General features: G+C 45.0%; 1 protein-coding gene across 4 annotated transcripts in view; it reads left to right on the forward strand.

Annotated features, from left to right (window-relative positions):
- The window catches only part of ASTN2 (astrotactin 2), a gene marked incomplete at both ends in the record, with an annotated part of 917,251 nt that overhangs the window by 445,698 nt on the left and 450,246 nt on the right, over positions 1-21,307 (forward strand). For 3 of the 4 annotated variants that reach the window (XM_082842116.1, XM_082842117.1, XM_082842119.1), the window contains 3 exons: positions 3,034-3,118; positions 3,634-3,708; positions 4,456-4,593. In XM_082842116.1, coding sequence (XP_082698242.1) covers positions 3,034-3,118; positions 3,634-3,708; positions 4,456-4,593 — 298 coding nt within the window. The remainder of the gene's footprint in view (positions 1-3,033; positions 3,119-3,633; positions 3,709-4,455; positions 4,594-21,307) is intronic. The other variant, XM_082842118.1, reaches the window with a different exon arrangement.

A 21,307-nucleotide genomic window follows, 5' to 3' on the forward strand; every position in this document is an offset into this window, starting at 1 on the left:
TTCAATTTATTCTTATATCATCTCTGAGAGATTGGCAGAACTGTCATTCTCATTCTATAGATGAGACAACTGAGACCTCCTCAAAAAATGAAGTAACCTCCTCCCCAAGACCACACATCTTAGGGAGAGAGGAAGTAAGGATTGGAACCCAGTTCTGTGTGTCTCCAGCACTCATGTGCTTTTCCCTCTGCCTCACTTCCTGTGCTCCATGCAGCCTCCAGGGTGGATGCTTCTCATTTGCAAAATACATATTTGTTGTACAGTGAGCGGCAGCAATTAATGATCCATTCCAAGGCAGGGGAAACTTGCCTAGTAAGCACACACGAAAAGAGAAAAATACAGCAGTGCCCTTTTTCTGTGTAGATTTCTCATTGTCACTAATATTCGCAAAAGGAGGGAAAGGGGAAAAAATGACCTGTGCCCTGTCCTAAGTCACTGAGAGGAGAGACAGGAACCTCAGCCCTTTCCATGGAGGACAAAGAGCCTCCTTTCCCACCATGCTCCTGGCTCGCCCCAGCCAGACTTCCCGTCCCTTTGCCAGAGGTAACCACTTTACCTCTCCCATTATGAATCATGAAGGCTGTGGCTTGTGGCAGATCATAAATCAGTCCTGGGAGTCTCGAGGACAAATCCCAGGACTTTTAATCTTAGATGTGTTTAAAGTGGTGAATATTTCATGAAGGGACTGCTGCATTTTAACACATCATTAGTGACTGCTGCCCCTCCCACTTTGGTCGATGATTCTCATCCAAATCTCAAGAACCTCAGCTCTTTCCATCCATTTTCCTTACCTCTGGCAACAGTCGATCAGTCCATTAGGTTGCAGGTACTTACAGCCCAGGCGTCCAGTGGAAGACCCTGGGATGTTATTGGAGAGGAGAATTATAGACAGCATCCCTGCGTGCAAGCAGCCCCCTCTTATATACCAGGTATCCGGAGAAGGGGAAAGGTAGATCTCTCTCTTTCCCTTCTCTTTCTCCTTTTAACAGTCTTATCTGAATATTGTGAATATTCTCTCTGACCCATTTTTTTTCTCCATATTCTGTCTTACGACTCTTTTAGTTCAACCAACATTTATTAAGCCCAGGCTGTTTGCCAGATACTTGCTGATGCTGGACATACAAAGATTAAGCAGCGTTGGAATGCATAAAACAAATTAAAGTGTTGACACTTGGAATACTTTGTATAAGGTCAAATGTATAACATGTATAGTGAATCAGTGAAAACAATAAGGCTATTCCATAAATACAAGCACTTAGAAATCAGGAGTTGTGGGCGATAGTTGTAGAACCCGTGTTACCCTAGCGTCTTATTCACTGCTGTGTTTTGTTTTTTGTTGCACAAGGTTGAGAAAATCCTGATTCATAAGACTTGAAGTTGTACAAAGCATGAGCTTGTTAGCACCTAGACTCACAGTCTCAGGGTCCTCTTCAATGAAACAAAGATGACAGGAGAATTTTTTTTCTAATGAGGTCTGCGTAAAATCTGTTTACCTGGCAACCAGACTTAAAGTGACAGTGCTCTTCATGTCCTCAATTCTAGCATGTAATATCTGAGTCTTTAGCCATCATTTTTTTTATTATTAAAGAGATTTGAAAATAAAACTTTTTAAGGAACATTAAAATCTAAAAGGTGCAAAGTCCCTAAATCTCCCCCATTGGGCTAGACATTTCCATGAAACATAATTTGAAAACGCTTGGGTCAAGCCAACCAGAAGCATCGTAGGACTGAAGAATTGCAGATTCATCTGGGTATGTGCATGAGTGTGATTACCAGAAGATGGCAACGTGACAGCAATAGTCTGGGAATTGATCAAAGCCATAGATAGTTAATTATTCATTCAACTCACAGTGTTGAGCACCTACACTGTTCTATGCAGTGAGTTCAGCCAGGGCACTTCCTACCAGTGTTTCCCAAAGTGTGTTCCACAGGACACTAATCTATGATTTGTTTCACCAGCAAGGCTTCCAAGGTGAAATAAGTTTAGGGAAAACTGTATACATTATCACCCTCATGAAGAATCATACTCTACTGGCACTAAGGAATGGTACAGTATTTCACAAGCTTTTTTTTAATGGAATCTATTTTTGGTTTTTTAATGGAATCTATTTTTGGTAAAGCATCTGGGAACATTCTACAAATATGTCTTAGGAAAATCTAACAACTAATTGAATCAAAAAATACCCCCCAATCTTAAGGAGTGTACAGTGAAGCAAGACTAATAGTAGCAAGGAGGTAGGACCCTTCCAGAATTTTGAACACTGAAGATACACCAGGAAACAAGACGTGTGCCCCCAGAATGAGCTTGGCTAATGGGAAAATATACTTAAGGCAGTGTGGGATGCTAGTGAGGATGTGTGCAACCAAGTGTAAGGCATGGCCAGAAAACAATGACACATTGATACATGGATGGATGGATGGATGGATAGATGGAAGGGAAGGGACAAGAAGGGAAGTGAGGGGAGGAGGGAAGAGGAGAGGAAACCCATTAAGACAAACAAGCAACAACAAAACAAAATAAAATCTGGAGATGGTAGATGAAAATAATTTTTCCAAAAGGGGAAATCAGAGGTATTTGGAGGAGGTGGCATTTGTTTTGGGGCTTACAAGTGAACATGAATAGTTCATTCAGGTGGAGAGAATTCAATTTCCTGATTACACTTGTCATGCAAGTGTACTTTATCATAATTTAAATATTTGAAAATAGGACTTCCATGCATAGCCACCAGGTCACTTTCTGTTTGCCTCGTTAAGCCATGAGCTCCTTCAGCATCTGGGTTGTACCTTTGACCTCTGCATCCCCAGGGCTGAGCAGAGAGCCCGGCAGGGAGTGTGGTCAGGGTTCGCTGAGTGAATAAGTGAGTGAATGAACAAATGAATAAACTCTTTATTAACCACAGTGGCAGGTAGACCAGAACACCCTCTTTCCGTGACCTTTTCTACAACTAGCCACCTTGTTTTATTTTCTCAGAAAACAAGGAAACCAGAAAGAAGGGCAGGCAGTATTTCACAAGATCCTTTTCTCTTTTACAGGAGAGTGCAGCTGTCATGAAGGCTACACCCCTGACCCGGTTCACAGACACCTGTGTGTGCGCAGTGACTGGGGACAGAGTGAAGGGTGAGTGGCCAAGGACATCAGGGCAGAGACAGTGGAGGGCCCACCTTCCCTATGGCATTACCAGATGCCCCAAACTGCTCCACAAAGAGGACTCTTCCTCTGCAACAGTTGTGTCCCTGCAAAGCCTGATGGAAAGTGAATCCTATTTCCCACTGAATCACATTTTAGTATTACAGGTACATGATTGATGAATCTTCTAGAGAACAAAGGCTGAAGTTCAGCTCACCCTCCCAAACCATAGGTAATCAAAGACCACTCTCTTGAGTGGACTAATGAAGAAGAATTGGGTTTTTTATACATAATATCCAAAATGGACAAAGTGGACTTTGAAGTGCTGAGTCCTTCGGTGAAATGGAGCCTTTTATAATATAAATAGCCTTATCCAATAATTACCTCTGCAAAATTTGATTGTTTGTAAAGCTACTCCAAGCATTGTCCACCTATGCATCCCACCTGCTTCTGACTAATAGCATCTTCTGTCCCTTTTTCTTTCCCTGTCTCAATTCTTCCCACAGACCCTGGCCTTACACGACACTCGAGAGGGGCTATGATCTGGTGACAGGGGAGCAAGCCCCTGAAAAGATTCTCAGGTGAGTTGACAGTCCGTTGGGGCATGACGCTGGGGTATGGAGAAGGGTCTGATGGGAGGTGTAGTTACGCACCTCCTTAGTTTATCGAACCTGTGCACTTCCGGGATGCAATGGCCCCAGTTGCTATGGGAATCTAATTCCCGTTTGTCTGGTATAGACATAAATTGAGATACTTGAACTGGAGGAGACATTACTGATTATCTAGTCCGGTGGTTTAAAAATATTCTATAGCCATAGAACCTCTTCCTGCCACTACCATGAAATCATGTGTGAAACTTCAGTGCCTGAGCTGATGAAGACATACAGCAAATTAAGTGGCAGAACTGGGAATCAGATTTTGGGTGAAATGGATTCAGGGTCCATGCCCTTAACCTTTGTGCAGATTGCCCCTGCTGACTTAGCAGTCACTTATGGTCCTCCTGCTGGCTATCAGGACTGCTTGGGAAAGCAGAGCTGAAATAGTTCCTGTCCTCACAAAGCCCACTGGTAAATGGGAATCAGGATTTAAACTCAGGAAAATAAAACTAGCAATATAGAACAATGCATGGGCTAAATGATTAACGGAGTGAAGAAGTGACCATCCAAGTCTGGGCAAAGTTGGCCAACATTATGCCTTGGAGAATGCAGGGGACTCAGTTGGGTGGGGGAGTGAGAGAAGGTTCTAGAAGGGAAGGGTGGAGGGGCCCCTTTTTTCTGTTTTGTCTCTGCTGCCCAGGGAGTCCCCCAATGGAAACTCTTACATTGCAGGTCTACTTTCAGCTTGGGCCAAGGACTCTGGCTTCCTGTCAGCAAAAGCTTCGTGGTCCCACCCGTGGAGCTGTCCATCAACCCCCTGGCCAGCTGCAAGACCGATGTGCTCGTCACAGAAGACCCTGCAGATGTCAGGTAGGGATGTCATCTCCAGCACCTGTACCACGGGCTTCTTAGAGCCCTGGAAGCCCCTCTGTTTCAGGATCTCAGGAACTCCTGTGGAAAAGTACTCTTCATGTTGTTGAAGTAGGCAGTTGCCTAGTCGATATATAAAACACTGTCCAATATGCCATGCTCCACACTCCTGAAAGTGACTTCCATGGTGGTACTCAGTGCCTTTATATTTCAACATAATTACTTTCCTTTGGGGTTTATATAAAACATGAGAGAGGCGACCACATTCTCTGGCTTATCCTGGGATCTTTAATGATCTTCTCTTATAAAAGACGATTACTTAATAGTATATTGGAGAGTCATGAAGGTAAAAGATTGGAGAATGAGGTGCTTTCTCTCATGACTCAGATACCGGGAACAGATTTTGGGCTAATCCATAGGTCTGAAATGTCCAGGTCAAATGAATTTGTTTTTTACTCATGAAAGGATGGAGATTACATCTTTCCTTACACGTTTTGCACCTTGTACTTAACTTCCTTGTAGACTGACTCTACTGTGTTCTAATTAATTGCTTACATATCATGCTGTCCTATTATGTGGCGAATCTTTCAAGGTCAAAGCAAATAACTTATTTAGCTTTTTAATCCCCAGTTCCCAGTACATATCGGACAGCTACTAAAATGTTTATTGATTTAATTTTACCAGTGGTCTTAGATCTGATCCTAGCACTATTCTGGAGCTTTCTAATGGAGGTTCTTTTTTTCCCCCCTCCCAATTTGATTGAGGGAAGAATTCTAGAATTTAAATGTTACATAAAACGGACTCTGATTCTACTTTTGGAACTGGCTTGTACACAGCTTATGAGCTCCTGAACTGGAACATGGAAGCATGGCCCCCATACTTCCAGTGCCTGTTATCCTCCTGTCTAGCTGTCTTCGGGTCATTTTGAATTTAAGATGCTATCATATATCCATGACATCTTGACAGGAAGCTCCTAGAACCCACGTCTCTTGCTTTACAACTTATTTATTCTCACCTTCTCAACATTTCATGGAGGGATGAACACAGCATGATTTTTTATTGGTATTTCTCCGAAGAGGTAATTTTAAAAAGGATAGAAAATTAAAGGGATAGCACTTAGAAAATGAAGTGGTAATTACTAAGAACTAAGATGGTTTCATGCACACACAAATTGATTCATGGCAAATTACCATTATTTCCATTTTTGATAGAATTGAGGTCAGTGAGACTTTAGTAGAGCATGTGCTAAGGTTTCTCTGCATTACATATTTTAAAGATGGAGAAAAGACCATCTGGTTGAAGGATTATTCTCAAAGAGACCCTACGACCGTGTCTCAAATCGACTGAACAAAGGTCTCTACTAGCTTTCCTCAGAGTTCTGTACTGTTGACATTGAATGTGTGATTTCAGTGAAGTTATAAATGTCAGACTGGCTGATAGTAACACTCCCGCTGGAGTCAGATAGGTCTGGGTTACAGTCCCATCTCTACCATGGATGAACTATATGATTCTGGCCAAATGCAACTTACTAACTTTCCATTTCTTTGCAAAATGAGGATAATAACAGTGCCTACCTCACAGAATATGATGATAATACTACTAATAATAATAATAATAACTCATCTCCATTGATCATTCCCAAACCCTTTACTAACATTATCTCATTACATTCTTATATCAACCCCAAATGTGATGCTAATATTATTTTTATTTTACAAATTAAAAAAAAAAGCCGAGGCATAAAGGTGATACCTTCACTAGTAAGTAGTGAAGCCAAGCTTCACCCCATGATCTCTCCACCTCCTGAACCCATGTTCTGAACTATTTCATTGAAACACCTCCCAAGAATCGTTGTAATAATTAACTGTGTAAATGCTGGTACATAATATACTCCCAAAGGTCCAGGATTACCAATTTTAGATAAATTCAATTCCCATTACGTAGAGTTCAAGTAGAAACTGGTGATGGTGGGGAAGGCAGAGTCAGGAAGTTTGAGTTCTATGTCATACTGCTGAGAATGACCATGGTCTGTAGGATAATTCAGTTGCCTTTTCTGCTCCAATCTGAATTATTACATTGAACAGCAAACCAGACATGGAAAAGAACAGAATATCAACCTACAGGGACTCTAAAACATCTTTGGAAATATTAAAACAAAATTGAGAAAAGTATAGTACTAGAATTTATTTCGGTGACAATATTGTTTGTAGTTGGAAGAAATACTGTAATAAATTGAAAGCGGTGAGACCTTTGAAGGGCGTGATCCGTAACAATTAGATGCTCTAAGCTGCTAGAAATGCTGTGCCTGGGTACGTGGAGGGTGTGCCTTCACCGAGTCGGGACCAGAGCAGAGTGGCTCAGGATAGACCCTTTGAAGAATATTTGAAATGTATTTCAAATATTTGAAGAATGTTGGTTTGATTAGGTCACTAAATTATTATCCTGCTTGGGGTGCCCACACGCCTTTGTCTGGGCTTGGAGCAATCGCAGACAGCCTTTTAAGTCTTACCTTCATCTTACCTCTCACATACCCATTGGTTTCACTGTAAGGGTAGATAAAAGATTGCGATCATTGCCATTCCAAAGAATCTGTGCTATGTAGGTTGAGTTTTCCAAGCTGCACTAATAAACCTTGTTTGACATGACACCACTCAGGCAGGCATATCCTGGGCATTCAAAGAATTAATAAGTTTCAGTCAGATGCTATGTTAGAAATTAATAAATAATAGATCTTAATTATAGATAGCCAATAACATGCCAGAGAATCACAACTGAGAGATTAAAGGAGAAAGGAACGTCAGGAAGGAAGAGAGAAACATTCCGGTAGGATTGGGAAGGAAAATGAAAAGGTGCTTTCCTGGTTGTTGTGTTTTTTTTGGTTTTGTTTTTGAATCTGTGACAGATTACTATGAAAGTATGGAATCTCAAACTAGGGGAGGCAGAGCAAGTTAGAGTCAAAAGTAAAGGCTCAACCCGCCTGGGTGTCTAAATCCAAAACAATTGATGATAGTAAATGTTGGTGAGAATACGGAACAACTGAACTACCATACCTTTAGAGCAGGAACGTAAGTTAGTGTGACCACTGTGTAAATCTACTGGGCAGTATCTACTGCAGCTGAACATCTACATATCCTACAAATAGGATACCATAAATAATATGTTCAAGAATACTAATGGTGGTATTCGTTTGTACCGCCAAAAAGCTGGGGGAAGAAAACACAGATGCCCATCAATAACAAGATAGTAGATAAACAAAACAAAACAAAACAGCAGAATGTTATTAATGCTCAGTATTAATGAACACAACCACCACACATGTCACCAATGATGAATTTCACAAATATAAGATTGAATTATTGAAGCCAGACACAAATGAATATGTATGTTTAAATGAAGATCAAAAACAGTAAAAACGAATCTGGGATGTTAGAAAAAAGAAGAGGGATTACCTTTGGGTGATGGAGGGGACAGTGATTGAAGGGAAACATGCCAGCATGCTGGTGATATTTGATTTCTTGATCTGGGTGGTGGTTATATGGGTGTGTTCATTCTATAAAAATTCATCAAGCTGTACAGATACGATTTGCACACTTTTCTCTATGCATGCCATATGTTGATTAAACATAAAGTTTATTAGGTTAGGGTGTTCATTTTTTTCAAAAAAATCATAGGCTGTAGAGCCCAACTGAACTGCGTCAGTTCAAATCCCAACTCCACCACTTGCTTCCTGCGTGAGCTTTCCTGAAGCTCTGTTGGCCCTTGGGGATAATGTGGATAGAAGACTATCTATGCCCTACAGGGGAGTACTGAAAATTAAAAGATATAATACCTGTAAAGTACTGAGTTTGGCACATGGTGAACTCTCTAGAAGCATCAGTTATTATGTTTGTTGTTATTTTTCTCTTTCTTTTGCTGAAAGGACACGTCCAATCTATGACATACCTTAAAATCGATAGGGTCTTAGTATTGAGAGTTTGCATTAATCCCTTTGTCATGGGGTTTGAGGAAGACTTAAGTGAATATATACCATCTAGTACGGTGTGGTAGTTCTAGCGGCTTTATGCATATGGAAATATTTGCAGAATGAGCAAAGAGGCACATGTGCGGTACACAGAGAGTGCCTTGGGGATGGAAAAGGAAGAACGAATTCCTGACCAAAGGAATCAGAAAAGTATTTGCAGGAGAGAGAACATTGGCAATTAACCTTGAATTGAGCATAGGATTTGTCTGTGTGGAATTTAAGGTGGGAGAGAAGGCTTTCAAGTATGAAGGGTTGAAGGGCCAAGGAAAAGAACTCTCCCCTGGACAGCTCCCATTCTTCGGCCCGTTCCAGCAGGAAGCTGCTGGAAATGAGATTTTTAGCATTCGAGACACTAATGATGTCAGCTACAAAGGTGGAGGAGCGAACTCTAGTTAAATTGCGTGCAGATTCCTTTCAATTCTGAAAACCGTAGCTGGGCCCCTCCTGTGTGCCAGGCACTGTGCCAGGTACCACAGGAATACTGTGATGAATAAGACCCACCTTGGCTTTCAGGGATCTCATGGTGTAGCAAGGAGCACAGAACAAGAGACTGACTTGAGAGATGAAATAAAAGATACTCGTAGAGAGACAACATGGCAAACAACACTTATTGCTACACACTGGGCCTGCTTCACAATTTCACCGAGAGCTGATTCTTCTTAGAAGACAGATGCAAGAATTGCTGTTATGGTTGGAATAATAATCATCTGCAAAGCCCAGCTTTTGCAGCCCCTGAGTGATTTTTCTGTGATCTCAAATCAATGAAAATGAAATGGTGAAAAACTGTTAATTCCTACACAATGTTGAAAGGATAATGGGGCATCAGGATACAAGCCAGCATCGCTCACTTGGTGACAGTTTTCACACTGAATTAGTTCTGGATAGAATTCAGAAGAGTTCCTTGTTCTTTTGGCCTCTTGATTCCAAGCACTAAGAATTTATTGAACACCTACCATGTGCCAGGCTAGGTATCAGAGACAGAGAAATGTTCAGACAAAGATCTTGGGGCATTGAGACAAAATTGCAAACAAAACAGTGTTGTACTTTGTGACCTTTGCAAAGGTCAGAGGAAACGTTCAAGGCAGAGAAGGGACCCAAGGGAGGAAGGAGGTGGTTAAACTCACCTGGGAGGTAAAGGAAAGGCCTCACAGAGGAGAGGACCTCTGAGCGAAATTGCAAGGTATTAGCAGGAAGTCACTAGGTCACTGGTTCTCAAAGTGTGGTCCCTGGACCAGTAGCCTCAGCATCACCGGGAAACTTGTTAGAAAGGCAGATTCTCAGACTCCATCTCTGGTAGACTGACATTGACCCCCAAGGGTATCAGTTTCCAGTCCCTAGAACCTGTAAATGTTACCTTGTTTGGAAAAAGGGTCTTCGCAGATGGGATTAAGTTAAGAATCTTAAAGTAGGTTGATTATCCTGGATTATCTGGATGGGCCCTAAATACCATTACAAGTGCCCTTATAAGAGAGAAGCAGAGGGAAATTGAACACACACAGAGGAGTCGGCAACGTGAAGAGGGAACTAGAGATTGGAGTGACACAACCGCAGCCTAGGAGTGCCAACAGCCACCGGAAGCTGGAAAAGGCGAAAAGCAGATTCTCCCTCTTGCACCTCATGGGGGTGCGCAGCCTTGCTAACACCTGGATTTTGGCCTCACAATACTGATTTTGGACTTCCGGAGGTTTTAAGCCATCCCAGTTTGTGGTGATTTATTCCTGCAGCTGCAGGAAACGCATACATCACCCAAGACCTGAATCAGATATTTTGGAGGTGGGCCCTGTAATCTTGTTTAGCCTGTAATCTGGTTTAACAAGTCCTCAGATTACTCTAGTGCCCACTAACGTATGCATACTAAAGCACTAGGCAGCCAAAGAAAGGAAGGCTCACCTGGCTGCCACAGAAAACAAAGGATGGAAGGGCTTGCAAACTCCAGGGTGGCAACGGCTTTGGGTCCAGCAGGATTTATATGCTCTACCGTGTTGTTGGGACTCAGTATTTGTGTCTCTCTTCATCCCTCATCTCTGTCTTCCTCTGGGTTAACGTGCTCTTCGGGCACACTCTCACCAACAACTCCAATCTTACAGCCTCAGTGGGGCGTTGCCAGAGTAAGGAGATATCCTGTTTCCCCAAGCTTTAAGCAAAAGTCCTGGCACTGAGTGACAACAGTGAGAGCTCCTCCTTATGTGGCAACTGTCCCAAGTACTTTGCTGAAATGAACTCGTTTAATCTTAACCCAATATTAGCCTTATTACATGCATGAGGAAACTGAGGCACAGCGAATTTTATAACTTGCCCATGGTCACACAACCAGTAAGTGACACAACCAGGATTTGAATCCTGAGACTCTGACTCCTGACTCCATGCTCTTCATCTCTAAGCTATGATGCTTCTGTTTGGCCTATTTGGGGACATGGGCCAATATCCCAAATCAGTGCCTGAAATTAGCCAGACCTGGGTCACTGACCCACTCTCAAACCAGCAAGGGTAGGGGGATCTTTACCATGTGGATTGAGATTGCAGGTAGGATGGGGGGGGGAAAGCAGGGGGGAATCAGGACAGGCAGCAAACGGGTGCTGAACAACAACAACAAAAGAAGGCAAAACCCACGGATGTCCGCTCCGTGGATGGGGCATGGGGTCTTGAAGTGGCATGCCTGACGCGGGAGCTTCCAGGGTTCAGGTCAGTGTGTCTTGTGGGTAGTGCCAAGGGGCACGTGGCAGAGAATACAGTGAGAAGAGAAGAGGAGAGGAGACGGAACCTCATGCTATTTTCTTCCTCTCCCCCTCTTTCCTCAGTTCTGGGCCACCTGGCTTAGAGACAGCAAAGACTCTGAGGGCACTTGAGGAGAGTATATTCACCACTCCAGGGCCCCCAGCAGATGCTCCTGTGCAGATGCTACAGATATCAGAATCTGGCTTTTGCCCAGGCAGTACCCCAAGTCAGTTACAGTGTATTCTGGAAACATGGGCCATCCATCTTAAGGTGAAACCCTCAACAAAAGCGCTCTAGGTACTTCCCTGTGTGATGGACACTGTAGGCTCTGGAAACATAAAGACCAGAAAGGGAAGAGGGTGTAGGAAAGCGAGCATAGGCTTGTACTCCTGCAGATATGGATACGAATCCTGGTACCACAGTTGCTCCCTGAACTCCTTGGGCCAAGTCAGTTTACCTCTTCCAACCTCCATTTCTGAACCTGGACGATAGAGATTGTTGTGCTTCCTTCAGATGGCTGTCGTTAGGATTATGCAATGTAGATAGAGTAACTAGTACATCACCTTACACGTAACTGGTACCCTATCGTGGGAAGTTTTTGAACTTTTAGTCGGCATTTTAGTACAAATAAGGAAATAACTGTATGATGCAGTTGGGTTAAGGTGATAAAAGATGTAGTTCAAGGCCCAGAAGTGGACACAGAAGGGATCCCCTGCATTCCTCTTGATCTCCTTAGGCATCAACAGCAGAAGTAAGGGAGGGTAAGAGCAGCGGGACATCAGGGTGTGTGGGGTGGGCAGGGGTGAGGCTCGGCCAAGGCAGGTGATGTGTTACACTGGGACACCTGGATGGGAAGGCCCAGGGCAGCAGAGCCTCTGGTGGGGGGAGTCCCGTAATGGAGGCCTTGTGTGATTTGATACTCAAGATGCTCCCTCCTATTGGAGGTGAGTAAAACTCAGACGTCTGGCCTTTGCCTTCCCTACAACCTCGACAGCTTTTGCAAATAAGTGACTGTGTGTGTGTGTGTGTGTGTGTGTGTGTGTGTGTGTGTGTGTGTGTGTGTGTGTGTGTGTGTGTGTGTGTGTGTGTGTGTGTGTGTGTGTGTGTGTGTTGCGTGGTAGGCAACCGAGAAGCATACTTCCCGTCCCAGGGAGATGCTGAGACAGGGGTGGGCTTCTGCAGCCCTTATTAGACAGTTTCAGCCCCAAGGAGCTTCCCCCACTTTCCCCTGCTTCACCAATTACTCACGCAGATGTTCTTTTCTGAAAGTGCAAGAGGACTTCAACAGGCAACCCACTTACCTGCTTGAAACACAGAAGAAGGGAGATTTGGGCAAAGAGAATAGTGAAGGCTCTGGAGTCAAACTACTTGAGTTCAAATCCCATCTCCACCGCTTACTAGCTGACCTTGGGCAAGGTGTTTAAACTTTCTGAGCCTCAGTTTCCTGTCTGTAAATGGGGATGATAATTGCTATTGTATCTTTGGATGTTTTTGCAAACTGATGAGATAATACATTTAAACTCTTAGCCCCGTACGTAGTCAGGTATAATCATGACTCACGTGTACTGACCGTTTACTTTGTATCAGGCCCTGTCTAAGCGCTTTACATGCATTAGTTCTGATTCCTCCCAATGACCCAATGATGGAGTTACTACTGTTTACAGAGGAGGAAACTGCGGCACAAGAAGTTTAAATCATTCGCCCAACATGTTCCAGGCAATGAGTGGCAGAATCAAGATTTGAATTCAACCCAGTAGGTGAGAGCTCAGTAAATGTTGGCTACCGTTGATGCAAGGGGTTCTCTGTGAGATTAAGGGGTGGGCGCATTGGACTTTTTGTCTTCATCTTTGTTGACCATTTAGTCCTTTGAGTGTGTGTGGAAGTCCATTCCGTGCTCGTGGAAGATTAAATGGGGGTCAGGGGAGACTCTGGAAGCAACAGGGCATCTGTCTGGCACTCACAGCTGGGCTCATGGGATTTGGGCATTGGAATTTTCCCTGCACCCCTGCACCCCTCCCTTCTTTTAGGAGAATGAAGCCCCTCCGAGAAGCATGAATACAAAGACCTCCACAGTCCCCACCCAATGGATCTGCCTTCTACTCACATTCCTTCACAGCCTTGCCGCCTGTCATTCAGCCAGTGAGCCCAGCGACATATATATTTCCCCTCATTTTGGTTTCGTGATCTTAATAAAAGTGAAGTCTATTAGGATGAGTTTCCGCCCAGGCTCAGTAAATCTCTTCAAACACCGTTCCGCACCAGATTTCTGTTAGTCTTTGCCCCTGGGGAGGCTGCAGCAGGCGCTGACTGTCGGCTGGAGCAGAGGCCCACGGCACAGCCTCTGCTAAATGAAACCCAAATGGAGACTTCGGAATATAAATATTGAAGTGACCCAAGTTGGATAAAGGGGAACCAGTTAGCTAAGCTTCTCTCTTACATGCAGGAGATGCTAAATTATTAAAAGCTTAATAAATGTAATAATAAATATTTGATGTTGAATTATGGAAGGCTTTGCAGATACAGTGAAACTGAGAAACGACTTGGTATATCTGCATTAGAAGTTAAACACTTTTCAAATGGGACTTCTGATGTTGAAACGGGACTGCAGATCTTTCAGTGAAAAAAGAAAGAGAGAAGGAGAAAGACACATAAAAGCATGGTTTTTTTGGCGAGTACACTGGGCGGAGAGTTGGGATGTCTGAGTTTCAGTCCTGACTCCACACGGAAGACAGCAATAGAAGCAGCGTTTTGGGCATGCCTGACTGGGCAGAGGCTTTTATATAGCATCTCATATGTGGTCTTTGCAGTCATCTAACACGGCCAAGGCTATTTCTATACCCCCAGCCCCATTTCACAGATGAAGAAGCTGATGTTCTAAGACCCTAAATAGCACAGCTGATAAGAGGATGAATTGGAATTTGAACACAAGGCTTCTGATCTCAAGACCTTTACTCCATCATCATGACACCATGTCTTCCTCCCACTTGTTGCGTGGAAACCCTTTCTGCTCTATATTAGTCAGGATGTTTTTGGTTTCAGGAGAGAGAAACCCAGTTCAAATTAGCTTAATGGCAACTGCACCGGAAGGCTGCCATGGGAGGGTGAAAGGTCAGCTTAGCCACAGAGATGAGGGGAGTTGAGGGAATTATACAACATTAGGATTCTGACTTTCCTCTCTGCATCATCCCACAGTGTCTTCATTCCTCCCCACTCACACCCCCATAGTGGGGTTGTGTTAGTCATGAGTTTCCAAGACTATTGTACTCCTACCACCAAAGAATGAATGCTTTTCTTCGTTGAGTTGCAGTTTGAAGAATCCTAGAGAAGGAATCTATTGGCCTGGCATGAGTTAGGAGCTGACCTCTCAGTTAGTCACCTGTGATTAGGGGACAGGATCTCAGTGTACAGTCACAGCCATAGAAGGAAGTGGGGGGACCATGAGCTGAACATCTACTCCAACCCATGTCTTCAAGATCCCCCCCGGGCTTCTGCGTATCCATCTGCCTGAGAGGTTGGACTAAATCAGAGATGGCAGATAGCAGACATCTCATGTGCCAACTCAGATAAATGGGCAGGGGCTACCTAGGATGTTAAGTTGGGAGGATTTCTGAGGCTACAGACGGACTCAGATGGGAAGATTGTTATGATCAACTCATGAAGCCTGCCTTCAGTATGGGCCGGGAGTGGTGACAGATGGGTCAGGTATTTGCCATCTCTGAACTCGGTGGTATTTACAGGTCCTCCTGGTTTTGCATCTGATGACTTGATGATCATGTGCCTCTGTAGAATGAAGAGAGATTTTCTGGTTGCTGAGATGCAGGAGAAACACAGCCATGTGGATGGAGATATTGAGGATGAATTAGAAACGGGGCTGTCTTACTCCATCTATCTGTTTCTATCCATCTGTCTGTTATCTCAGGAGGTATATTTGGATAATCTCATCTTGCTGCCAGTTAGTTTCCTGAAATAGATTTCTGGCTTGAGACACAGTTGAGGCCTCCATCTAGGTGCTTCCTAGATACAGTCTGGCACTATCACTGTCGCTTGTAATGTATTAAAAACAGAACGCTCTAATTTAAGCTGTAAACAAACCACTCATAACATAGAGGCCTTGAGCTGCATCTTAGAGTTTCAAAGGCAGGTTTAAACAATTATAAACTCACAAACTGGATGCGACATTTGGAGTCATTTTTTCCCCTCCCCCTGCCATCACTCGGATGGTTCTAAACTGCTACAGTCCACCTCTGCCTGTAGGTATATCCTACTCTCTGGGTGTATGGTCACATTGCTTCCTTAGAAATCCCTGCTCTGGTCTCAGCTAAGCAGGCCAGGCTTTAGATTCTGCAAGCAGCAACTCTGGGCAGTCATCATCAAGATGAGCTAAGTTGAGCACTCATTTTCCCTTCTAAGACCACTCATTGGGGGTAGGTAGGACCACCCATTTCCTTTAGTGTATCTTACTCTGCCCAATAAATACCAATCCCCTCTGTACCCAACACACACACACACACACACACACACACACACACACGTGCGCGCGCGCGCACGCACCATGCAAGCTGGTCAGAAAGATGATTGGATATTTCAGTGCGTCATGAATTGATATTAGGCTTAATTCCTTTTCTTCTCACCAACTAAGGAAACTAATATCAAAGAGCGTCCCAACAGGAAGCAGACGGTATGCTCAAGTGGGAAAGGTTTCAAAGGGGGCTCTGCACAAAGTTGGGGGAAGTCCTAGAAATGGGGTATTCAGTACACTGTGGGTGGTGTCAGTGGGTCCAGGTGAGGGTGATGTTACCAGACATGGAGAGGGAATTCCATGGAGACTCCTGCAGGAGCTGTGACGTTTGGTCAAGGGACAGAGACAGGAAAGAAGCCAGAGGAATAAATGTCCCAACCTTACTCACCCACCTCCTGCCAGACCTTCTGCTGGTGCCCCCCACTGGCTGAGCCAAGGGAACCCAGGCAAGAGAGCCCATTGAGCTGGTCCATCAAAGTCAGCCTTCTGAGGCACAAAGCTGGGTACAGGTGAGCCGAGGGTGGAGGGAGGAAGAGCAAATGGAAGAGATCCAGCAGAAACTCCAGGCCCTTCCATGTTACCTTCAAAATATCCCTCATATGTCCCCCCCACCCCGTCCATCTTCCCTGGCACTCCCAGGCTCAGACCCTCCTAAAGAGTCCCACTGCTTTCCGTCCTCTACCCCACACCCCCATGCACATGCCCAATCCAGCTCCTACACAGACCGGGCCACGCCTCTCTTCTGCTAGAACCATTCAGAGCCCCATCACCTGCCCCGCGTAGCCTCAGGATCAAAATCCAAACCATTTCACCTGGTACACATTCCCTCCTAGCACTTCATAATCTGGCCTTCATGCCCTCTGGGATCTCATTTCCCACCATGTCCTCATCTGCCATTTCTTCAAAATGCAAAATACACTTTAGTATCTCCTTGCCTTTGGCAGTGCTGTCCCTCTGCTGAATTGTCCTAATACTCACACAGTCCCCTATGTCCCTGGCAAACTACTCCTTGTCCATCACAGTCTTGCAGAAGTGTCACTTCCTCTGAGCAGCCTTTCCAGAACATTCCCTCCTTCCATCCACCAGAATCATAGCCTCCTCATTGCTATATTCATGCTGCTAGTATACCTCTTCCTTAATTACAGGACAGCACATTGTCCTTGCATTATGGTTAGTTGTAGAAGGGTATCCCTCCTCTGCCCTCAGCTGGTGATCTGTGTCTTCCTGGAGGTTAAGAATTGAATCTTAACCATCTCTGCATTCCTAGTTCTAGGCAAGTAAATGGCTCAGAGGAAGGATATGGAACTTTTTTTTTTTTTTTTTTTGCGGTACGCGGGCCTCTCACTGTTGTGGCCTCTCCCGTTGCGGAGCACAGGCTCCGGACGCGCAGGCTCAGCGGCCATGGCTCACGGGCCCAGCCACTCCACGGCATGTGGGATCCTCCCGGACTGGGGCACGAAGCCGTGTCCCCTGCATCGGCAGGCGGACTCTCAAACACTGCGCCACCAGGGAAGCCCTATGGAACATTTTGATGCCCCGATTTGATGTGGCTTTGTTGGCACAGTCATGAGGATATTTTGATATTATCAGTAAATTGCTCAAAAAGTATATTTATGCAGTCTCCGAGCATCACCCAGTCCCCTTACGTGGAAATATTCTATGTATCAAACAGCCTCATCAAAACTTCCTGCCTCCCAGTGTCCATTGTATTGTATTATAAAAACCCGTATTGTCTGAGAGTGCTTCCAAATAACACCTGTATTTTGGGAAGAGTAAATGTAACAAAATAAAAAAGGAGTGTTCCCTAATTTGAAAGGTTTGAGAAATCCTATGATAAAGAAAGTTGCTATGTTGATTTCCTTGGTGGAAGCTTTTCCAAGGACATTAATATACTAATGAATATCATGAATCCTTAGGAAGTGAAGTCTGCACATTACTGTTTCCCCAAGACTATTTTACTAGACGCAGGCTCAGGACCAACATTCCTTGACACCCCCTCCAAGTAATACCATGTTAGCCCAGTGAGGCTCAGAGGCTACACACATGAAACAAAACATCAGAGAAGGGGGGATTTGGCTCACATTCCTTGGGAAGAGGGGGAAGCTGGCCTCTATCCTGTTGGCTTATTATTTAGTCCACCCGGCCGCTGAGCTCCACGTTCTATCTCCCTGGCCCTGCAGAAGACACAGAGACCTCATGAGGGGTGCAGCTTTGGGATAGGATGGGCATGCTTGGATACTCCAGAGAGGGAACAAATCCTGGCTGAGTAGAACTCAAAGATCACCTAGAACTGGCAGAGGAAGAAAAGGAAGTAGCAAAGAGAAAAAGTAGTGAGAGAGAGGAAGAACTTTGTGGCCGCCCAGCCTTTTGAAACTCGTAAGCCCGGCCCAGCCTGGTTGTTAGCAGCACCTGCTCTAGTGCTCAAATCCCATTTCAGCCGCACACTGTCTGGGGGAGGGTGAGCAGGTTACTAGACCTTCCTCTGCTTCCACATGCACATTTGCAAAAACAGATAACTGTACCTTCCCTGTAGGGTTGCTGTTGAGAATCAAGTGAATTAACGCATGATGTGTTTGGAACAAAAATAGTGGCAGTTATTGTTATAATTTTACAGTTATTTAGCCCAGACTTAATCCACAGTAGGAATTTCTTATTAGGTTCTTTCTAAACTCTTGCCTCTCAGAAGGGACTGTGATTCACGCCCTTTGTAAATTCCACTTTCCCTTCTTAGTTCTTTGCGTTCAGTAAGTGCTCAGTCAGTGCATGAGGATTGTTGGAATGTGGCTCAATAATGCTTCAAAGAGAAATCAAAGATGCATAGCAGCATTATTCAGAATAACTCAGATGTGGAAGCAACCCAAGTGTCCATGGGTTTTTATTTTACATTATTCACAATAAGAAAAATGTGGTAGATACGTACAGTGGACTATTATTCCGCCTCAAACAGGAAGGGGATTCTGACATGGACCATCCATCCATCCATCCATCCATCCAACATGGATGAACCTTGAGGACATTACACTAATAAAATAATCCAGTCACCAAAAGACAAATGCTGTATAATTCTACTTGTGTGAGGCACTTAGTCAAAGATCATAGAGACAGAAAGTAGAATGACGGTTGCCAGGGGCTGTGGGGAGGAGAGATGGGGTGTTATTGTTTATTGGGTGCAGAGTTTCAATTTTGCAAGATGAACGGTTCTGGAGATGGGTGGTGTGATGCTTGTACAACCACACGAATGTACTGACTGTCCCTGATCTGTACCCTTAAAAATGGTTAAGGCAGTAAATTTTATGCTATATATATTTTACCACAAAAAAAGGGGGTGGAAAGTAAAGTGAAAAAAAAATGAGGAATAAGAAGTGGAAGGGAATGGCTTAGGGGGAAACATGAATGGCCAGCCTGGCCAGTCATTGCAAGCCATTCCAGACACCTCAAAGACTATCCGGGTGTAGAATTCCTGGAACAGAGGGTATGCCTCTATAGTGTCTCTCTCCCTGCTCCTCCTTTCTAGGGCACCTTCCAGCCCTGCCGCTGTCCTCCTGTGTACAACAGTGACGACTTAAATGCACTGAAGAGCCTGACGTGCATCTGGATTTGCACACAAGGTGCACAGGTGCTAGGGGATGGTTGAGTTAGCTGTGAGGGTGTCCATTCCAGCAGCGTGAACACAGCCTCTGGAAGGTATGACAGGAAATAGTCATGGAAGTCTATGGTTCCACATATCCCAGAGGAGCCTGGTCTTCGGGGAGAGAGTTTGGATGCCCAGGAAAGCTGAGGTCCAAAGGAAAAGCCTCACTTCCCTCATCTGTAAAATGGGCTTCAAAAGGGATGATTTTGCCCCCCAGGGGATGTTTGGCATTCTCTGCGAACATTTTTGGTGGCCACTGGGAATGTGCTGTAGGCATCCAGTGGGTAGAAGCCAGTGATGTTGCTAAACATCCTACAATGCACAGAACAGCCCCGCTAATAAAGGATTATCCAACCCCAAATTTCAGTGGTGCCAAGGTTGAGAAACCCTACCTTAGATGGTTATATTGGCCCCACTGAACATATGAGAAAACTGAGGCTGAAGAGGTATGATTTCACATTCACATTCATTAATAACTTGCACTATGCCCCAGCCCCTTCAAGAGACCCAGTTCTAAAGAGGCTGGTTTATAGTGCAAGCGATTAAGCCAGAAATTGAAGCATGAAGAGAAAAGATGGTATGCATAGACTTAGCCTGGGGAGACAGGAGGAAGATTTGGTCTCAGGAATAAGGCAGTGCCCTGGCTCCAGGAGTGAGCATCCTCCTCAAGCTTCTGGCACCCTTCTCAGTAGGGTTCAGAGAGTCCTGCAGAGCCCAGTTGGGTGCCTAGGTTCAGTGGCCTGGCTATGGGGCCAGGAGGAGCATCGCAGGCAGGTCTGACAGCAACCCGCACCTCCAAAGTGAGCAAGAGACACCGTGCCCGCCCTTGCTGTGACGGATTTTGCACATTAAAAAAAAGTTTACAATCCCAGCCAGGCAGGCATAAATCACAGCGCCTCTGTGCAGCAAGCAGCAGCAGACATGACTTATGGTCCCATCACCATGGCAACGGGAGCGCAGCCGGCACAGGCACAAAAGCACTGCTCCCGCCTGACAGGCCTGTGAGGGGCCCTGATGGAGAAGGAAGCGTTCCGGAGAAAGGATGTATTCTCCAGAACTCACTGCCCATTTGTCTTCATTCTGGACTGGAGAGAGCCCCTCGCTCTTTCTCTCTCCTCATCCCCAGCCAACAGGTTGTTTTCCTCCCTCGCTTCTGCTTGGGAAGGGGTTTTCTTCTTTTAATCTGTTCTCCCAAAGGTTTGCAGGAAAGACCCCAATTGGAGCTTGCAAAGACCTGGATGGGTCTGCCTGGTGGTCCTCCCCAAGCTGTGAGTTAGAATGATAGCTTTCACGTGAGGAGCACAGGTCTGTGCCCACACCTTGAAGCTATTTCCTCCACGACGTTGGCAAACCAGCCTCTTAGACTTTCTTCCTGCCTCCCAACCCCTGCCCTCCGAGTCATCCTGTGTGTGCAACTGGAGTGGATGCTTCAGGTTGCAAACCTGATCTAGACCCCTCCATTGCACCCCTTGCCTGTTGCCAGGAAGGTGAAGACCAAACTTCTAACTGGCACACACAGCCCTTGGTGCTCTAGCCCTGCTTCTCTCTTCCATCGCATCCCCATGCTCCCTGCTAGAGGCTTCAACCTTCTTGAGGGCTTTCTTGTTCCGTGTGTAGTCTTGTTCCTCCTGCCCCTTCATCCAGCTGCCTTCCACTCAGCAACAGGGATTAGCATATGCCACCTCTTCCAGGAAGCCTTCTCGGATCCCACGAGCCCAGTGTAGAAGTCCATGCGTGTCCACAGTGCCTGACACTCACCCTCACACAGTGCTACTGTATTTGGTGATCCCTACTCCGCCATCCAGGTCACCATTTCCTCTCTCTAGAC

Source organism: Leucopleurus acutus (genome assembly GCF_964270905.1).
Source record: "Leucopleurus acutus genome assembly, chromosome: 7".
In the NCBI taxonomy this organism is placed as follows: domain Eukaryota; kingdom Metazoa; phylum Chordata; class Mammalia; order Artiodactyla; family Delphinidae; genus Leucopleurus; species Leucopleurus acutus.